At 35.7% G+C, this 21,822-nt stretch overlaps 1 protein-coding gene and 1 long non-coding RNA gene across 7 annotated transcripts; one reads left to right on the top strand and one right to left on the bottom strand.

Annotated features, from left to right (window-relative positions):
- Positions 1-6: 6 nt before the first annotated feature.
- On the bottom strand, positions 7-4,918 carry LOC123864448. Its single transcript, XR_006795780.1, has 3 exons — positions 4,834-4,918; positions 2,103-2,108; positions 7-17 (listed from the first exon to the last, which is right to left on the bottom strand). It is a non-coding gene; the product is annotated as an uncharacterized LOC123864448 (long non-coding RNA).
- LOC123864433 (protein suppressor of hairy wing-like) lies at positions 2,229-21,804 on the top strand. Of its 6 annotated transcripts, none has more exons than XM_045904849.1 (27): positions 2,229-2,520; positions 2,842-3,012; positions 3,294-3,419; positions 4,590-4,668; positions 6,539-6,698; positions 7,449-7,572; positions 8,231-8,364; positions 10,228-10,313; positions 10,868-10,979; positions 11,644-11,864; positions 12,453-12,550; positions 13,025-13,091; positions 13,503-13,558; positions 13,655-13,706; positions 14,344-14,516; positions 14,639-14,711; positions 15,063-15,172; positions 15,539-15,642; positions 15,992-16,250; positions 16,852-17,043; positions 17,686-17,813; positions 18,345-18,462; positions 18,918-18,995; positions 19,274-19,334; positions 19,622-19,743; positions 20,254-20,356; positions 21,079-21,804. In XM_045904849.1, exons 1-27 carry the CDS (start codon positions 2,371-2,373, stop codon positions 21,147-21,149), a joined length of 3,228 nt encoding a protein of 1,075 aa, XP_045760805.1. In that variant the 5' UTR covers positions 2,229-2,370; the 3' UTR covers positions 21,150-21,804. The 6 variants fall into 6 exon arrangements, with proteins under 6 accessions (XP_045760805.1, XP_045760806.1, XP_045760804.1 ...); XM_045904850.1 differs by having other exon boundaries at positions 4,590-4,674; positions 20,254-20,341; positions 21,085-21,804; XM_045904848.1 differs by having other exon boundaries at positions 4,590-4,674; positions 21,085-21,804.
- Positions 21,805-21,822: the final 18 nt, after the last annotated feature.

Genomic DNA, 21,822 nt, shown 5'->3' with positions numbered 1-21,822 from the left:
TAATTGATGAGATTTACCTAAATGTCCCAACAAGTGATAAGCAACGGACTGTTTACTTGTCTAGCTAGGCAATTGTATGGGAACCTTCAGTATCCCCTACACAGTATAGTACAGTATACAGGTAGGTACAACCCGGTTACTAAAAGAATGGCCTCGCTTTTTTCAATTTCAATGTATGATAAATGCCAAACTAAGACAATACTAAGGCTGGTTTTACAGATACGCATACCGTCCGCGCGAGTGGTAAGCGCGCGGGTGGTAAGCGCGGTGGCCGAATTGCCGTCAGCGCGGTCCATCCGCGCGACTATGTAAGGCTGGATTTACAGTAACGCTTACCGCCCGCGCGGGTGGTAAGCGCGTGGGTGGTAAGCGCGGTGGCCGAATAGCCGTCAGCGCGGGCCATCCGCGCGACTATGTAACGATCCAAGAGACGCAAAGCTCGTGGCCCGCGACGCTTACCAACCGCGCTGGCGAAAGCGTGGCTGTAAAACCACACTAACGATCCAAGAGACGCAAAGCTCGTGGCCCGCGACGCTTACAAACCGCGCTGGCGAAAGCGTCACTGTAAAACCAGACTAACATAGCGTACCCAGAGTTTTTCAGAAACATAAAGTTTCATACCTAAATATTCTTAATGATGCTTTTTTGCACACCGTACCCATGCTTCGTCACAGTGACGTCTTGACGCCAGATCCAATCTTTTAGTACGGTTGTAGGTAAGTAGATTTTAAATTAAGATCATAGTGGAAAAGCGTCATAATTAAGTAAGGGTAGGTATCTCCTAATTTCAAATTTTATTATAGGCAGGTAGGTAGTTGTACTGTTAAGTACAGCTAATCATACACGACGACACTATAGGTACACTAGACGTTCAGTGTATACATCGAGTATCTACGTGTGTCCACCACATGTGTTGCAGGTTGTAGATAGTATACCAATGTACTCTGTGGGTTGTAGTGTCGGTGTCGCTCAGGGTCCGCGACATCACTGTGGAGACCAGTGGAGACCAATTATAGGACTGGGGTGGTGTCCGACACAAGTGTATGAATTTCTAACCTACGCGAAACTTTCATCTAGACCCATGCAAGACCAAAACGTCACGCACATGGTCTACGGAGAAAATATAATCTTTGATTCCATATTATGAAGCACTGGCGCTGCCACAACTACGATGAGTTATGATTTTGCTAGAATTATGATGACCATGTATGTAACTATTATGTTTGTACTATGTGTGACTATGTAGGTAATAGGTATGCAGATGTCAATTTTTTATTTATTTATACTTTGTTACACACACAAAATAAGCATATCGACAAACATAAAATAATCTTAATTTAATAGCTGTAGCTGTAGCGTGCAAAGGCGGTCTGAACTCTGATCACAAGTCCAGCGTACTTGTGTAAGTACCTACGCTGGACTTCAGTAGGAATATCAAATACAGTGCGACAAGGATCTTTTGGCGCGTGGCCAAAATCGGAACTAACACCGCCATTTTGTAGAGTGTCACCTATTGTCACGCTTTCCCCTTGTGTGTGGTGTTGCTAAGTAAAAAATCTGAAATACACTGTTTTTTCTTTTTAATAATAGAGTCATTCTATATTATATATTATTAATTAACACGATACACTGATAACAGAATACAGCACAAATGTGTAGTGCTAAACATAGCTAAAAATATGACTATATTTAGCACTAAATAAATATAGTAGTTATTTGAGCAGGTAAACATTATAGGTTGCTAGTGCATGGCCTATAAATGGTTTTTATTTGTCTCTCTCGGTGTGGAAACAGGGGTGGCTTTTCCAATTTCTCATTCAGTTAAAATTAAATAAAACTCACTCGGTTTTCAACATTAATATTTTCAACATATTCTCTAAAATTGAGGAGATTTTATTTGCTGGCAGCCTTTGTTCTACAACTAAAACCCCATGTCAATGTCATTCAAGTGACAAAAGATCCTTGTCGGACTGAACTCAGTGAATAGATGCACCCATAGAACCATAGAATATAATAATAGTGCACTAGAGGTCACGGTCGTTAAATATAAAATTATTTCATAGAATTTATTCTATGAAGTAATTTTCATAAAATCGTAATACCGCCATCTGTTGCTAAGAAAAAACAAGTTTGTTTTTGCTACTCCCCGCTGGGAGCGCTAGTATTTGGCGTCGCGCGTCGGTCGCGACTCGCGCGTCCTCAAACTAAACTGAAAACATTCACGGTGGCGCTAATATCGCCTATCGCGGAGTTTCGCTTTCCGGAATTTGGATTTTCGTAGTTACTAAGAGGTTATGTAGATAATTAAGAAAATATTTTTATTTAAGTGCAGTGCAGTGCTATTTTTATTGTTTTGGTTAAATCGTAAAAATGGAAAACAGAAGAGAGACTTTAAGTTTTGTGAAAATATGTCGCTTTTGCCTCACGCAAAACAGGCCTCTAGGAAGTTTGTATGAGAAAAGCAAACCAAGAAACTTAGTTACTCTTCCATTAAAAATTTTAACAAGCGTATCAATTGAGGTATTTTTAAAAGTTTATTTGCATGTAATTTGATTTTAATTGTGAATGAAAAAATGTCGACAATAATGTGCAGAATGGACGCCACCTATTTTATTCACGTTCTGTCCACCCATAGATCGTTATGGCGCCTTACTTTTATTTAACAAATTTTAAGTGCATAAAATTTTTTCAATAACTGATTAAATAAAATAAAACTGCAATTTTGTCCACTATATTGATCAAACCCATTTTGATGACATTTACAAGTTACAACATGCAAGCGCCACCTAGCGGTTAACAAAATATTGGTGATTTTTAGATAGAATAATTTTTATTTTCCAGGTACTCCCATCAGATAAAAAGCCTACATATATATGTGACAGATGCAAGTTCTTCATGAATATCTTCTATGAATTTAAGCATGTAGTCCGCCAGGCTGATGAATCTATCCTACAATATGTACAAAATGGTGCAGCGTTGGGGACAGTCAACTGGCCTTCTTCTCTTACTAAAGTACCTAATTTATTTACTTTTTGGGCATTACATAGAATAATATGACAGATATATCACATACATTTTAAATTTTAATTAACTAAGTATACAATGAGTTAAGCCAGCAGTAATACATGTAAGAACATAAAGTGTTAGGTATGTTATACATGCACTCTCACTTAAGTATTAAACCATCATGTAAAATTGGCTTAATGAAATCGAACGATTTTTTATTCAAATGAACTTTTTCAATAGCTTTTGAATCATCAAAAGAATCAACCAAAAATGAAAAGCTGTTTCAGATATTCCGTCACATAACTGACTCAGAATCAGTTAAAACAGTGGTCGAAGGCGGAGCAACTATTCAAGTTACATCTCATGATATTTCTGACACTGATGAAGAAGATGGGAATGTTTACAATGTCAAGGTCAGCCTCCATTTGTATTATTTGCCAAACAATCTTCATGGTCCTTACCTATGTGATTTAGTAGCTAGTAGCTGTGGCTAGTTACCACCCTTCTGGCAAAACTGTGCCGTCAAGCAATTAAGTGTTCCAGTACGATGCTGTGTAGAAACCAAAGGAGTATGGGTTTTATGAATACTGCCATACCCCTTCGAGGTTAGTCTGCTTCCATCTTAGACTGCATCATTATTTACCGGTTTAGGTTGAGGTTACAGTCAAGAGCTAACTTGTATCTGAATAAAAAAGTTATTTGTGCCTATTAGTTGTAGATTTTTGGAATAGCTGCATCTATTATAATATAACAATAACTGGATGATTCCTGTACATTTAATATATTTTGAAAATTTAATTAAATATATTTTGAAAATTTTAATCGCAGGAAGCATTATTATGGATACAGACTCCATACAATTTTTTTTGCAAATCTTATATGTCTCATTTATCATTATAACTAAAAAGTTCATTATTTAGAGAAAAAATCTGATTAGATGTAATAAACATTCATTACAATTTGCAACCAAATTAAATAGGTTGATAACAGTATCATGATCACTTACTTTTAGTCATAAACATAATATAACAAAACTTTTAGGTATCAATTTAACATAATTTTACTATAAGTAACATTCTGTACCAACAGAAATATAAAATGTATAGAAATATCAACTAGCACATGCAGTGAATTCGTCCATGTAGACTACATAAATTTCAAACCTCTATTTTACCCCCTTAGACATCAAATTTAAAAAATCGTAGTGGATATCTATGTCATAATAGCTATCTTTCAGCCCGCTCTGTCCAGTAGTTTGAGCTGTGCATTGATAGATCAGTCAGTCAGTCGCCTTTTCCTTTTATATAGGTTACCTTTTTAATTCAGATAAAGGCATTCTTACATTAAAAATTGTCCTGTTTTATTTGTTTATTCAAAATTATTCCTTTTAGCTATTCTGTCTTACACAGTCATCCTGAGTTTTATATTGTAAAACAGAGTAATCCTAGAGAACGACTATCATTTTTACTTGAATGATTTTTTATTTGCAAAAGTTTGTAATTATATACTTACTATATACCATATTTGTACATAATATATTAAGATTTGTTATGTTGATATGTTGTAACGTTAATATATTTTAGATTGGAGATGATGAAGATTCAAAAGCTTGTGTCAAAGTCGTAACAAGCAAGGATACCAAAGCTAAAGACAATGCAAGGGGTAAAGGTAATTTTGTGTGCACTGTATATGTTTCATTTTTATTTATTTGCATTCCTAATCAATGTATTTAGATGCGTGTGTTCATAGCTGTGTCCTTATTATTTTTATTTCCTTAATTTGTTATGTAGGTACCTATATAGAATGGTGGCTAATTCTGTTGTACACAATGTAAACTAAATTGGCATGTCTAAATATATTGCTATACCATTCGTAATGCTCCCTGCGGAAACAGATTTAGGCCTGTTAATTTAGTTTACAGATTGTGTCCAACAGAATCGGCCACAGTAATATTATATATAACATTGGTCCTCAAATCTGTTCATAGTCCACCGACTGATTGCAGATGGAAGAGATATGAAAGGAAAAAAAAAAGTAATATTATATTCTATACATTTTGAAGAGATTCAAATTAAAGTGAAAATCTAGTCTGTTTTACTTTTAAAGTATGATTTATGCTAGACCATGCCGGGCCCGAGCTGTGCCACTACCGAGACATACTGTTCGGAAAATGTATGAGGTCACACAGACTGTGCCATGTCAGGGTCTTCCAAGCCTCGTCCGTGTTACTTTTCTTCAAACAAAATTGCAATACATGGATCGTCTAAAATATTGTGTAATCTCAACTTGTAAATCTGATTTTTCCTCAATGGACTGACTATACATTAAAACTATAATTTGAATCTTCATTATGACTGTTATACACAATAATCTCAGTGCTATCCTTTTCACAGCAAGCATTATGAAAGGGATAGCAATGCTTTTAGATGTATCATTTTAGTTTTAAAGATTGTTTACAACGGAATTAGTGACATTTATTTTATCAATTTAGTAAAAATTAAAGATGTTTAAATAAATGCATGTTCATATTTTTTTGTGTAGGTGAGTAAGTTATTTTGCATGATGTAAGGTAATAAAAAACAATTTTTCTTTTCTTTTTTGCAAAAATTTAAACTCAAGTGGATGGGATTGGTTACACAATAGAAGAAGTTACTAGATGCTCTCTCTATTTATCATTAGATGATTTCTGGTAGTATACCTATTTAACCATTGTCACCTCTCCGTGAGTTATAATTCAGTCTGCTAGGAAACATCATCCAGTATATTACCACCAAGCAATTTACCTTTCTTGTGTGCGTTTCTGCATATCTAATCAATTTATCAGTCCGGTTAAACTGCCACGCCTGGTCCCGATTAGCATGCTTTCATTTCGAATTTTAATCTTACTATAAAGTCAGACAAGTGTAAATTAAAAATTTATAACACCCCCGACAAGTGAAGGTTACAGTAACTAGAAAAGAGCTGATAACTTTTAAATGGCTGAACTGGTTTTCTTGGATTATAGCTAAGAACAGTCTCCATCGAGCCATCTTTCAAACATAAAAAACTAAATTAAAATCGGTTCATTAGTTTGGGAGCTACGGTGCCACCGATAGATACACACGTCAAACTTATAGCACCCCTCTTTTTGGGTTGGGGTTAAAAACTGAACAGAAGAACTGTCATCCGTAATAAATACCTGTCATTTATATAATGATTACTAATTTATGGCCACCTATGATGGCCACATTTGGCTATTTACCTTTTCATGGCAAATTCGTTTAACAGATTTTGGCGACGGGTATAGGCTACTTTTTGCCCCGGAAATCAAAGACCTAAAGCCTTTCGGACGAAGTCGCGAGCATCAGCTAGCAATCCATATAATTACCTAATACACGATAGTGAAGTCAATTTGTAGCAGGCTGTTTGATTTTCTGGAAGAAAAGTAGCCTATCTGTCCCTAACTTTGTACCTTTCGTCAAAACGGATCTAGCGTACAGACAGACACTTTCGCATTTATAATAGTATGGATATGGATGTGGATTTTGTTCAGATACTCCCATTATTGAGGACATTAAGGAAGAAAAGCCCATAGAAGAAGGCTGCTATGCATGTGATGAGTGTGACTGCACCTATCCATTGGAGCAGCTGCTCAACTTGCACAAGATTCAGAAACACAGGACCAGGGATGTTGCTTGTGACCATTGTGACGCGTAAGTTATTCAAACAACTGTATTAATGCCCCAAATGCAAAATTTTGCGATTAATTTTTTTTGAATATTTCAAAGCTTTTTATTTGAATATAATAAATGAACTTAAATGTTTCAATATTTTTTCTGACATCCGTCATCTGGTTTTTATTCTCATATCTTAGTGTTTCTCCTTTTTCTTCTATCGATAATGATCATAAATCAAAAACCACTTTTCAAAACAAAGATTTAAAATTACAAGATGAAAATATAAAAACATTCCTAGAAGTTTCGTACATAATCTAATAAGTACTATTTGCAAATACCTAGTTATAAATTCAGTATCCTCTCAAAAGTATTCATAATTCCATTAAATCCCTTATAAGTAACATTTGTCCTTTTACCCTTTAAAAGTAACATTTCGTCGGTTAACAAACAATACCGCTCAAGTAATTTGGCGGTTTCATGCAGTTTTTACTCAAATTTCGATTAACCTATCAGATTCAAGCATTTCGATCGATAAGCAGCTGTTATTTAAAAAAATCAGGGTTACTGTACAACACCACACAAGTCGTCATTTCACCAAACTGTTCCTCCCACGCAAGAACTCCCCAATTAAAAAAAAAAGATTCTAACGAATTGAGAACCTCCTCCTTTTTTTTGAAGTCGGTTAAAAAGTATTCGTCTTTCCAGAAAAATAGCAAAACAGTACTTGTGTGGTATTGTTTGCTAACCGACGATTCCTAAATAATTGTATTGATGATTCTTTTTCAGTAAATTTTACACAAAGTATGATTTAGCAGCGCATCAGGTGCGACACCAATCAGATATGCCATTCCAGTGTATCGCCTGTGGCAAGAAGTTCAAGCGACTGATTTTACTCAAGCGCCATGAGAAGGTGCGTAATGAATATCATGGAAACTAAAACTGCCGTCCTATGTCTAATAAGTCTTCTGCTGTGGCGGTCGTCACAGTCATGATGACATTTGACTGACTTCTCATACGAAGGACGGAAAACAACTTACAACGATCCTACTAAGTAGATGGCGCGATGGGTTCTTCAAATATCCATACTAATGTGATAAATGTGAAAGTGTGTCTGTCTGTCTATCTATCTGTCTGTCTGCCTGTCTGCTACGTTTTCACGGCCCAACCGCTGAACCGATTTTAAAGAAATTTAGTACATACTTGGGGTACATCCCGGGGAAGGAAATAGGCTACTTTTTATCCCGGAAAATCGAAGAGTTCCTACAGGATTTTAAAAAAAAACCGAAATCCACGCGGGCGAAGCCGCGGGCATCCTCTAGTTCACTATAAAGCCTGACGCTTAGCGCTAATAAAGTGTTAACCTCAGAATCTAATACATATAGCTATATACAAGTTCCAAGATACAAAGGTTGGACCAGCTGGGTCCAGAGCACAAGGAAACTTTGAAAACATTATAGAAAACTCAGGCATGCAGATTTCCTCACGACTTTTTTCTTCACCGTTAACGCAAGTGATATTTAATTTCCTAAAAAGCACATAGATTACTCTTTAAGCTTGTTATATTTCAGATGATACACCCTGATTTACCTCAACTAATGTGTCTGAACTGCCCAGCCACATTCCTATCCATTGAACAGTTGAATGCACATCAAAAGAAGCATGTTCGCGTACCAAAGCATCAATGTACGCAGTGTGATAAAAAGTGAGCGCTTGTATTATACTTTTTCCTCAAATACTTGTTTACTCAAATAAAACACTGTCTCAGTCCCTATTCTAATTGGCAGGTTGGAGGAAATAGGTATAAGAGGGATGGTACTAAACATTTTTAAAGACTACTTAAAAAATCGCACTCAGTGTGTGAAAATTGGTGATTGTATAAGCCAAGAAGAACCATTAACTTATGGCGTTCCCCAGGGGAGTGTCCTGGGTCCGACACTCTTCCTCATATACATAAACCAATTATGTAATCTCTCTTTTCCCCTAGTTAAAATAGTAGCTTATGCTGACGATATGGCAATAGTTGTTCGGAGTAAAACCTGGACTGAAACGCAGACAATTGCAGAACGGATGTTAGAAAAGGTCATGCTATGGCTCTCTTCTAACTTGCTTTCACTGAACCTACAAAAAAGTAAATATATCACATTCTCTTTAAAAAGGAACTCACAGCCCCAAAACCCTTTTCTAATCAAAGCTCATACTTGCGGCTTTAATATTGCTAATTGTAACTGTGGTAAAATGGAACGAGTTGACTGTATGAAATATTTAGGAGTAATTATTGATAGTACACTATCCTGGGCTCCACAAATTGACAAACTTGTCGGCCAAGCGAGAAAAATGATATACATATTCAAAAATCTCAAGCCTATACTCGACACAAAAACCTTAAAAGTTGTTTATTTTGCTCTGGTACAGTCGATCCTGTTTTACTGTATCACAATCTGGGGTAATTGCGGAAAAACACTACTCTTACGACTTGAGCGAGCTCAAAGAGCTATCCTTAAAGTGATGCTAGGGAAACCTATTCTATTTTCAACCCGTGAGTTGTATGGTTTATGCGATGTTCTAACGGTGCGACAGATCTACATACTCCAAGTAATTTTACGCAAACACAAACGAATGCACTATGATCCTACGTTAGACCATCGTAAAAGAAGATCCGATAAGGTATGCCAGATCAAATCTTGCAGAACTGAACTAGCAAGTAAACATTTTTGCTATGCTAGCCCAATAATATACAACAAAGTAAATTATCACTTAAATATCTACTCTGCTAATCAACGAACCTGTAAAATACTTATATCTCAATGGCTTAAATCACTCTCTTATAGGGACACGGAAGACATCGTAACTTTGAAATAATCCATTCACACTCGCATGCACATACAAACAAACACACACACACACACACACACACACACACACACACACATGCATTTTAACTTAACACAATATTGATTGATTTTTAAGATTGTTACATATATATATATATTTATTTATTTTTCTTGTCTTTAGTAAGTACCTAATTTTGTTAACCCGGAGGTGGGCGTTAACAACTGCAACACAGTTTGTACCTAACTAACGCAGTTGTTATCGTTGTTTATTTTAAGGCAATGTTAAGTGTAAATAAAGATATTTTCATTTTCATTTAAATTACTATAAAGGTGCCCACGCACTCGAACTGAACTGCATCCGAATTGCGCGTCGCGGCTGGAGAGAATATCGTGCGGGGCGCTGCCGCGACGCGCAGTTCATCTGCAGTTCAGTTCGAGTGCGCGGGCACCTTAAATTAATTAATAACTATCACTAAAACGTACTGACGAAACATCATGATGTTTCGTTATTCGTAGTGTAAGTATAGTCTGTGAACACAGTTCCAAACATTTATTCATATTTTTAACAACAAAACAATCTTTGATAACATTGTTAAATTAAAGTGAACACATTTAAAGCGAATAGATTTAATTTGATAAGATTTTTTACAAATTAGTCCTTAATTAGTCATTAATCAAATGAATGGATATTTAATAGTGTGCTAATTATTATAAAATATCCTTTCTACTTTCAGATTCCACGACAAATCAGCACTGATAAGACATATAGATATAATACACAACAAAGAAGCTACACTGTGCTGCGAATACTGCCCGGAGCGTGAGTCTACACGGTTTCCCGTCCTCTAAGACAAAATATGAACCAAATCCGTCCAGTAGTATTTACGTGAAAGAGTAACAAACATACACACACACATACATACATACATACAAACTTTCGCCTTTATAATATTTATGAGCTATGAACATGCGCAATTTACTAACATATTAAATTCACAGTACCTTTTACCCACTGACCTCTACTATTATAAGTACGCTGGACCTACAATTTCTGACCTATTTTTAAAAGCAACTTATTGGCGCTGATAGCAGCAGTGAACATCACGTGAGCGTACTCGGAACTAAATGTTAGTGATGAGATCAATATAGTGTCCTTATGAGGACCATTTGACACAGTGTCAATTTTAATTCCCTGTACGCTTGGTGAGGCGCTTTAAACCAATTGGTACAGAAAATAACTGTCATTTTGTATGGTATATCTCCAGCATACTTGTATATAAGTACATTTCAGTGCTTATACCCTATAACTTAAGAGGTGAATTGGTACTGTGTTGGTAACAAAATTTGTAAACTGATAATGAACATGTTTTCTAGGTTTCGGGTCAATAACTAAATTGGCGCGGCATGTGAGAACGCATGTTGGCGAACGGCCCTACCCTTGCAAGTATTGTGGGAAGAGCTTCACGAAATCTCATCATTATACTAGGTGAGCTGTTTTTATGTAATACTGGCTGATGTACGCGACTTCGTCCGTGTGGATTTACTTGTGTGTGTGGAACTCTTTGATTTTCCGGGATAAAAAGTAGCCTATGTCACTCTCCAGATAAATCACGTGGATCCGTTGCTCCGTTGCAACGTGATTGATGGACAAACAAATAAACCAACAAATAAGCACTTTCGCGTTTATAATAATATTTGTAGTAATATTTTTAGTCCAAATGCTTTATAGAAAGAAATAAGAATTTGGAGCTCATTTCTATTAATGGCTATATTCCTTTTGGTTTAAAGGTACTATTATTTTGAATATGGACCCCTTGTCATCCTCCAAGTTTTTTTTTCTCTTCATATCTCTTCCAGGACTATGAACAGATTTGAGGACCGTAAATGTTTTAACAGTTAGATCCTCAGAATTAACGCAATATTGTTCATGTTGATTTACTATAACTTTTCCAAACATTTAATAGGTAGGGTGTAATTACTATGGTATTCAGACATTAAAATTAAACTGTCATATCCTTAATACCTGTCTTTATGTGATTAAGGCCTGTTTAAAGTATCTCTCAAAATTTAGTTTAGAGATTGTATGCAACATAATTAGCTACATTGTTAGAAAAATTCATAAAAATCAACACGAAGGCTATCTTTCACAGACATATCCGCATAAAACATGGCGGCCAGGCTCGCTCTGGCTCCAGTACAACTGGACTGGAGCAGTATCGCTGCGACCAATGCGAAGACGTGTTCGACGCGCAAGACGACCTCATATACCACTCTGCGATACATGCAACCCAGAACCTCATCTGTCCGCTCTGTCAGGAGAAGTTTGAGGACGTGGAAGCTGTCACTGCTCACATCAAATCGCATGTTAACGGTATGTAAGCAGCATTCAAACCCGTCGCTCAAATATTTAAGAGGCACTCTTAAAGAGTGTCTGTTTTTGACAATGTGAAGACATGTTGCACTTGCCAGGCTTCATATACAGGGTGTAACCAGACCGCTAGCAAAAACTTAGCGTTATTATTATATTATCTTAACACAGTCCAATGCCAATAACCTTAATAAATGGGTCAATTGCCTTATTTCGTAGTTTTAGTGATGTTGTATTTTTTAAACCCGCAATGTATAGCGTGCAAAATTCGACTTAATGCCCTTCGACGCGGCGGAGTGGCCTACTTACGCAACGTTCGTTGACCTCTAGCGTCATTCAGATGTTTTATTTGCAATATATTGTGATCTTGTAAAAAATACAGGATTTTTTAAATTTTTTTTTTCGTAGTTTTTTTATGGTATCTTATCAGTAATTAATTAATCATCGGTACTATCGCCTGCTTTGTTTTTGCTAGCGTTCTGGTTACACCCTGTATTTCTGCTATACATGCAACACAGAACCTCACGAATTTTAGATCATTATTATTTTGAGTACTTAACACCTTGACTAAAAGATTGTTTTTTTTTGTAGGTGTAGAGTTTATGTGCGACTACTGTGAACTAATTTTCACATCACAGGAAAAGCTTGATAACCATGTGATGTCGGTACACGAAGACGAAGTTCAGCATGTAAGTATAGAATAATTTTTTTTGTTATACAAAGTTGTTATTTTGACGCGAGTGTTTATATTGAATTCCAAGCAAGCGAAGGATTTCAATGTTGAACTACGAGCGATGTAAGTGGTTCAAAAATAGAATCCTGAGCGTAGCGAGGAATTTAAAGGCACGAGCGCATATAACTTTGCAGTCGTGTGAAACACTCAACTTTTTATCTCACTACAGCGAGATCTTGAACAGATCTTTTTTCGGGGGCATTGTCAATTTAATTTCACTATGGGATATTTTTAATAGAAAGAACATAAGTTAGGTACGCCATTAATATACCATAGTTTGTCACGTTCGAATTTCGAATGACTTTTGCACGCAGATTTCGAATGATAAAAAAAACCTTTCAGAGCTGTGAGATGAAAAATTATTATTTACTTTAGAATTTGTTACTATAATTGCCTGAATGTTTTAATGACAACAAACTTTTTGCAACAGGAAATAAATGATGAGTCCTCGATGGAAATGGAGGGAGAAGAGGATGATGACGATATTGCAATAAATGGTAACTTTTACTTAATAGCACAACGGTTAAAGAGTGGACTGAATTCCGAAAGGTCGACGGTTCAAACCCCAATTACTATTGTCGTACCTACTCTTAGCACAAGTTTTACGCTTAGTTGGAAGGGAAAAGGGGAATTTTATTTATTATTAATATGGTTAATATTCTTAATGTGCCCCCAAACTGCTTCCATTAGAAATAATAAGAAGATGGTTTGTTAAAGTTTAAAAGTTTAAGGGCGTCTGGCAATGCATAACGATGGTGCGGAACCCTTCGTGTGCAAGTCCGATTCGCAATTTACCGATTTTTTATTCATACTTATTACCTGGGTATTATGAATAATGCATCCATACTAGTTTTGAAACAGTTACAATGACAAGGATATATTGATTAATACTTGATGTATCTTTACAGTGAAAGAAGAGGGTGATGACATGATAATCGAAATAAAGAAACCTGATAATTACCTCGTAAGTTTAGACCATCATATTCATTGAACTGGCTTATTGACAAAAGCTATTATAATTCTAGCCGCTCTTGAAAAATGATTTCTTATATTATTTTAGGTAAATGACAAAGACGATATGGAGGAGAAAATTAACAACACAAACTCTGAAGGTTAGTTATTGTTAAAGTGCTTGACACTCATCTGATAGGTAATATTGTACGGACTATCATGAAATACCGAATACATACAAACATACTTTGAGGTTTTGATTTCTTGATAGTCTTATTAGGGGATTATTCTGAGACAACCCGAAATACGCAAACAATAGAAAAAGAGTCCACAAATGTCCTGTAAAAGCTATCTACCTGCCAAATTTCAGGATTTTAGATCAACGGGAAGTACCCTATATGTTTCTTGACAGACATGACTGACAGACAGAATAATAGACAGACTACGAAGTGATCCTATAAGGGTGTTTTTAACCCCCGACTCAAAAAGTGGGGTGTTATAAGTTTGACGTGTGTATCTGTGTATCTGACTGGCATTGTAGCTCCTAAACTAATGAACCGATTTTAAAGTAGTTTTTTTTTTTAAAGGTGGCTTGATCGAGAGTGTTCTTAGCTATAATCCAAGAAAATCAGTTCAGCTGTTTGAAAGTTATCAGCTCTTTTCTAGTTACTGTAACCTTTACTTGTCGGGGGTGTTATAAATTTTTAATTTACACTTGTATTATTTCTTTTTGATGTATGGAACCTTAAAATTGGAAGATCTAAGGAAAATCGTGTGACTTTATTACTCGTCTTACAGAGAGTGAGAGCGAAGTGACGTACACGGAACTACAAACAGTGGACACACTCGCTATACTGACGAAGGATGCGACAGTGAAACCGGCGACGCCAGAAAAGACGCCGGAAAAGACAGCCGTCACCACTCCGACCACGGATAGTATCAAAATTGTCAGCAAAACCATCGATAATCAGGTAACACTTAAGCTTCCGTCCGTTACGTATGCCGGCCAAGACGGGAGGATTTTTTGAACTACTAATCCATAGTACTTGATGCTGGCATTATTATTATAATAGTATTATTTTAATGATTCCAGACGTCAAATATACTGCGAAAAGCTGAGGAAATAAAACGCAAGGTGCCTCAATCTCCAGATGCAAGTGACGCAGGTAATAAATAATATGGTGTATATTGAATTTTTTCTATAGTTTAGTAATATTTAGTCCCATTAAGATACGAACTGTGTTACGGTTTAAATGATTTTTAGGGTTCCGTAACTAAAGGGTGCCAACGGGACCCTATTACTGACACTCCGCTGTCTGTCCTTCCATCCGTCCGTCTGTCTGTCAGCAGGCTGTATCTCATGAACCGTAATAGGTAGTGAATTCGAATTTTCACAGAATGTGTATTTCTATTGCCTCTATAACAAAAAATTAAAGCTATTTATGCTACAAGTGTGGCTTGTTGAAAATTACAGTCGAGCCTTTATATAAGCAAATGTATTGTAAATTCATTTTCAGTGGTCATAAAAAAAAGTAAACCAGTCCCAAAAGCTGAGAGCGGTAACAGCAGTGGTGCGAGCGACAAGTCTCTGCGCTTACTAGAAAAGGAACTGCAAGATCTTAAGAGAGTAAGAAATATTATGCTTCTATTATACTCTATCTACGGAGAGGAGTTAGTATAGCGCTCTCTCTGTTACGTAATTCCCTACAAATGACAGAGCCAAAAATCTCAATGAGCGTTTACCATTTTGAGACACCAACCAATCACAAATATGTTTTAAAAAAGAATGACAGCCAAAAATGTCAAAATAATATTACTTTATTAATTAATAAATAATAATATTACTATTTACTAAGTCTGTGAAATCGAATATCTAAATATTAATGTTTATATGCTAATTAGTTACGCATGTGCTTTGCGTTAGTAAATAAATGATTTTTAAAGTAATGCCCTACCCTTACACCCAACCAATTTTTTTATGAATTTCTTTCAGACAAACAGTCGGAACACGGAAACCGGTAAAGCCTCCTCTAACAAAGTCCTAGAAACATTGAAAACTAAACGGCCACAGTTCCAAACTTCTACTCCTAAATTAAGGTCAGACAAACTAATATACAATAATATCTCTAAACTTTTAAATGACAGTTCTAAATGTATTGCTATCTCTTTTATAATGTTCCCTGCGGAAAAGGATAGCACTAGATTTAGATCTGTCAATTTATTTGAGAGATCGTACGTACAACAGAATTAGCCACATTGCCCAATTCAATAGAAGCTTAAAATCAATAACAACGTCGAATTTATGATGTTTTTATTTTATAGGCCCTCTATTCTCTTGTTATTTACGTCTTTGGTTAACGTTTTGGTTATTACATGGGATATAAATGGTATTTGATAAAATAAAAAATTCACACTAAGTGAACCATTCAAACACTATTTTTTACAGAAGCGCCGAGGAAAGGAAACAAATTGTGAACAAGCCAGTCTCTGTAGAAAAGAAGCAACCAGAGAAACGTATAGTAACCAAAGAGAATAAAGAACCAAAAGAAACCAAGGAGGTTAAAAATAATAATGGTAATTCTAAAGAAGAAAAAGATAACAAGGAGAAAGATAAAGACAACAATGAAAAAGATGTAAAAGAAAAAGAAAAGAACACAGAAAAGGAGAAAAACACAGAAAAAGATAAAGGAAAGGAAACGCCAAAGGTTGGTTAGATTGTCTATAAAATTTTAGTTTAAGGGGTTGATACTATTTAACAACCTCTTATAAAAAGTAATTTAATAAAAAAACTGATATGTATTACATAGGTACTTTTATTTCATAATTTTTAGGCACTTTAAGAATTTTTCAATTAGGGCTCCAAAATGATTAGTTTCATTTTTGATTTTGTTATGTCGACAAGAGTGCTGTTTTGTCGACATAACAAAATCCTTGTCTACATTATAAAAGGAACCTCTTTGCAAAATTTCAACCTAGGGTTTTGGGCTGGGTACTGAGTCTGAGCGCGACTAAAATTATGAGTATTCACAACTCTTTCTTACCAATGTGATAAGAAAAGGACAGACAAACCTAATTTAGTTTAGAATTGTCAAACCTCATAACTTTAGCTGCCAGGCGCGAGTCTATTGTTTCAATTTGTAGTGTGCACTAAAATTAAAGACACCAAGTCTTTAAATTTAAAATTCATGTTCCGTCCCTTTTTAGCAGCATAAAAAAGAAAGAGATGCAGATACTGTAAATTTAAGAGAACCGACGCCAATGATGAGTCATTCAGGACTTTTCTTTTTATATGTTTTGATTTTGCAGAGTATAATCAAAAACGGATCAGCAACTGAGCGAAACAGTACAGATGAAGGAGTCGTCCGTCGGTCCACGAGACCGTCCAAGATCAAGGACTACGCGAAGATGATACGCGACAGGACACAGGTCGACGCTTCTGATGACGATGAGACCACGGAAGACGATGAGGACTATCGTGAACCGGATAGAAGCACTGAGGTAAAGATCGCAAAGCCATGAGGCTTCCTGTACGTGAAGCCACACCGATCACATTATAGCAGTGCCGAATCGCAATGGCTGCGTAGGGCCGTATACACAAAATGGCGGCGTAGGGCTTCACTCTTACGGTCCAGCACTCTACGTCGCGAGGCCACACGATGCGTTGCGTTGCCGCTGCGTCATTCTACATTGATATCGCCGTGCCATGCCAACTATGTGTTGCGACGTCGTGCTGCGCCGCACCGCACGCGCAACGGACTTGGGCCAAAGAGACGACTTTTCGAAGCTTTTCCTCGAAATCTTGCCACAAAGACAGCGTTTATCACAAGCGCGGCAGAATTAATGTTCTAGGCTAGAAAGTTGCATAGGCTTCTATGGCGTTACTTTGCGGACGTCCATGATACATATGGAACCACAAGCTTAGTTCGTTTAAATCCGCCGAAACAGATAAATTTGTGTGGTACAACATACAGCATGCGATATGCATCGCCCTCCCTCTGACTTACTAAATATACAAGACCACCACCACACAACGTCACACATTTTTCTTTTTTTTTTTTAGAAAAAAAAAGTCACACATATCTGTATAGTGTATTTTACAACGAATGCCTTGTGTCTAAGCTAGAAACTTTTGGATTTTAGAGTCGCAGAGGACGTCGTCCTGCGCAGCCGGCGAAAGTTGTTCCACCAGTTGTTAAGACACCGCCCGCGGCGACTCCTGCCAATCCTCCACGAAAACGCGGCCGCCCGCGAAAAGAAAACAAAGAAGTGTAAGTAACCTTGACATTAAAAAAGCCGGCCAAGTGCGAGTCTGACTCGCTCATTGAAGGTTCCGTGTAATTATTTTGTTGCTTAAATTATATGCAAACTGCACAACATTTGTAGTATAATCGGAAAAAGTAAGTGATAAAACGGCGAATTAACGATTATTATCAGAATGCTGTGAGACCTTGCGTCTTGCCAAATTTCTTATTCTAGGTCAACGAGAAAATATGAATCCTCTTTATTCCATAGAAATCCGGCTTTATTCCTTGTCTACATTATAAAGTGAAACTCCGCGCAAAATTTCAGCTTTCTAGGTCCAAGGACGTGAATAAGTCAGTCAGTGAGTGAGTCAGGACTTCTTTTTGTATGTATTAATGTCGATTTTGAATTTTTTTATTTCTTGTTTTAAATTTTCCCTTATCCCTTACCTACCTTATCTTTGTGTCGACATCTGTGAATGTGACAAGGGGGGATGCAACTATCAAGCTGTACTTTAGTATCTATTATCATTTTTTCAATGACTATGTTTTATTTAGGCCTGTAAAAATTAAGAAAGAAGAGTCAGAAGAAACTGAGCAAGAATCAAACACAACAGTTTCAGAAAAGGAAGAAAAAACTAGTCTCAATGAAGCAAGTGTGACGGACAATGATCAGGTAGAATATTATAATCATTATTTTATTAATAGTATACTTAGCTTCATGTACTAAAACAAATATATAAAATCTAACGTTATAATTTTCAATATGTTATCGCATCGTCACAAAACCTTCTCAAGTTTGGTATTCTTACTCATGCTTTGTTGCATAATACTATAGTTTTTGTGAGACAAAATCGACATACTAAAAAATGCGATAAACTGATAACATCGCTATGTTGCTGTGTAAAGTACAGAAATCTATATCCTTTGTCGGGCTTAGTATTTGCCTTTATAATATGGCTCCGAAAGAACTTTTAGATTTGCCATTACATACATTCTAAACAGTGTGTAAAACCCACTTGTTATCTCATAGGTAAGAACACATTAAATCGAGGCTATTATACAATTTAATTCAATTTCTAAAGTCATGTTTTATTTATTTCTTAATTTCACATGCCATATTTATTTCAGAATGTAAACAAGACTCCAGAACCGACAAATACTCCTACGGATGTATTAGTCTCCCCTACAGGACAAACGTTGAAAAAGGTAAACTTTAATAAACTTGAACATTTGAAGGATGTATGTATGTATATACTTTATTGCACCACAAAATACAAATGACAGGTAACAATAAAGAAAACTTAAAATATAGGTACAAAAAGGCGGTTTTATCGCTAAATAGCGGTATTTTCCAGACAACCTTAACGCTAGGGAGAAAACGAACAAATGGAAAGTGGACAAAAGGATTTTGAATTTCGAAGGATAATGTCTGGTATACACTAAGAAAAATCTTAAAAGTGACCATTTTTTCATTTGTTTGACAGGTGCCAGTCAGAGCATTACCGCCAGGAGTAAAAGCGATGCCCCTACCAGCCAATGCTAGACGTAAGTTATGTAAAATTGTTAGCTCTATTCGTAAGTTACATTCATACTAAAGGGTTCTTATATGTACATATATTTTTACTACGATTTTGATGATAATACAACGGGCGGGGTCCAACTCGAGAAATATACCTACGGTGGCGTTCCGCTTCGACGGCACTTGCATAACTCTTATCGAAGTAAAATCCTTTTCAGAATGAAAAGCATTTTGCCCATTGCTCTTTTACATTTATAGCCCACCAGGTGGCGCTGAAGCATGAGCTATTATATATTTTTTTTCATGTTTTCAGCGATGGCCGCTGGAGAGCTTTGCGAAATGCAAATAGGAAAGAAAGTTGTGAAGGTGCAGAAAATAGTCATGACCAAAGCTGAAGTGGAAGCAATGGCTAAGAAAGGTCTTGTCGAAATGAAGGTGCGTAACTCAAGAAATTACTAATCGTTAAATCGCCAATCAGATCTCCAGCATTCGTGTTTGCTGTCACATAATTCTTATTAATTTTCCTAAATCCTGTCTCATATTTTTCCAAAACACTGAAGTCTTTTTCAGTATAAATTTATTTTTATTTCAACATTTTTCACCCTCAAGATAGTTTAAGAAATCGCTTGAAATTGATTTACAGGATTTTTATATGATTACAAGGTTAAGTTTAGATGAACAAGGGCTTGTTACACTTTGGAGCGCGTCGACACGCTTTAGACTGATCTGATTCTGAACAATCCAATGCGTGACTTCAGATTTCGAGCGACAACGCGTAATCCAAAGTCTTTTCTTTTAAAACGCGCGTTACATGTGCATGACTGTGACTGTGTGTGCTATCTAGACGCGCGATTTGAAAACGCGCGATAGATTTTTGTCATCTGAACTTACATCCTGAACATAGCCTTAAAATTAAAATGTAATTTAAACGTAATGTTCTTTCAGGATGGTACAATGGTGTTAAAGCAAGGTATAAAACTTCCGACCGCCACAGATGCTACTACAGTTAAATCTACGTTAATGGGCGATGGAGGTAAACAACTAGCAGGTAATCATATTTAGTTGGGACTAGATGATGCCCGCAACTTGTCTTTCTCCAGAGTGCAAATTATCACGACCTCGTCAAAATCGGTTAAGCGTATGGACCGCGAAAAGGTAGCAGACAGACAGACAGACACTCTTTCCTATTTATATTAATTAATATTATGAATTAGGAGCTTAGGTGCTATTAAGCTTTATTTTTACTACTTGATAGTTGATATGGATTTAGGTTTTTTTTAAATTTCTGTGGGAAGTTTTGTTTTCTTGGAAAAAGTGTCTACTTACCTCTCCACCAAAGTTTGTCGTCGACTTAACTGTTGAGGCGTGAAAAGGTAACAGATAGTCATAAATACTTTCACATATTCATAATATTAGTAGGTATGGATTAAGTAGATTTAAAATTCTAATGCTGGGTTTTCAAATCTAAAATCAATTTAAAAATCTGTAAGTTACATTGCACTTGATATAAAAGAACAGACTATTGATTTATGGCAAAACTTAATGATTAATCTATCTGCAATAAGTTACGGACCAACATTAATTGTCAAAAAGACAATTTTTAGCCAATAACAACATTACTAAGAAACATATCAACAGATTACAAGAAAATTGATTTGATTGAAACTTTAATAAAAAGTGTAGTTTCACTTCATAGATAGATAGTTATACATTAATTACTACAGCAGAACTTTACAAAAAAATGTTATCATTTAAATATTTGTTTTGTAAATTCAGGTAAAGAATCTTCCAAAAAAGAAAAAGCAGCACCAACTCGCTGCGACCTTGGTGATGAAGCATAATCTAATTACACTTTATCATATTTTACACTAATGCTATTTTATTATAAGGGTAATCAATAAACACTATTATTAGACTAATGTTTTTTTATTTACGTCGGGTTCCTGCATTCAATCTATCTGTAACCTATCAATGGTCACCTAGCATGTAGCAGATCTGTCAAAAAAGACCATATTTCTGTCGAAAATTGCGACAAAAATAATGTCGATAAATAACATATCGACGTCATATTACAGGTAGACTTACTATAGGAACCTGAGGATAGTACATATTAAGTGAGATTAGAGAAATCCACAATTGATTTTTATGTTATTTTAACCTTGCATTATTATAGATCTTTATTAGTGACAGTGATTACAATGAAATGTTTGTCTTTACACCATCGGATGTTTGTTTACATTTACATTTAGTGTTATGTTTTATGAATTATTTAATAGCAAAATCTTTTTAGTGTCACAGACTTCCTTTAATAAATCGATATTAAAAGGTAGTTTTAGAAAATAAGCCTACATGTTTCACATTTATATTATTAGTGGATAAAATAAGATAGAAATTCCAGTTTGAATTATTTTATTTTTTATATATATTTGTATAATATGTTTGTCTTGTAAATTAAGAAGATTGTATAACTTAATAAATACATAATAAAAAGTGAAACAGTGAAATTATTTTGTT

This window comes from Maniola jurtina, chromosome 4, assembly GCF_905333055.1.
Source record: "Maniola jurtina chromosome 4, ilManJurt1.1, whole genome shotgun sequence".
Lineage (NCBI taxonomy): Eukaryota > Metazoa > Arthropoda > Insecta > Lepidoptera > Nymphalidae > Maniola > Maniola jurtina.
Note: the sequence above shows the minus strand (reverse complement) of the source record. Positions and strands in the feature narration are given on the sequence as shown.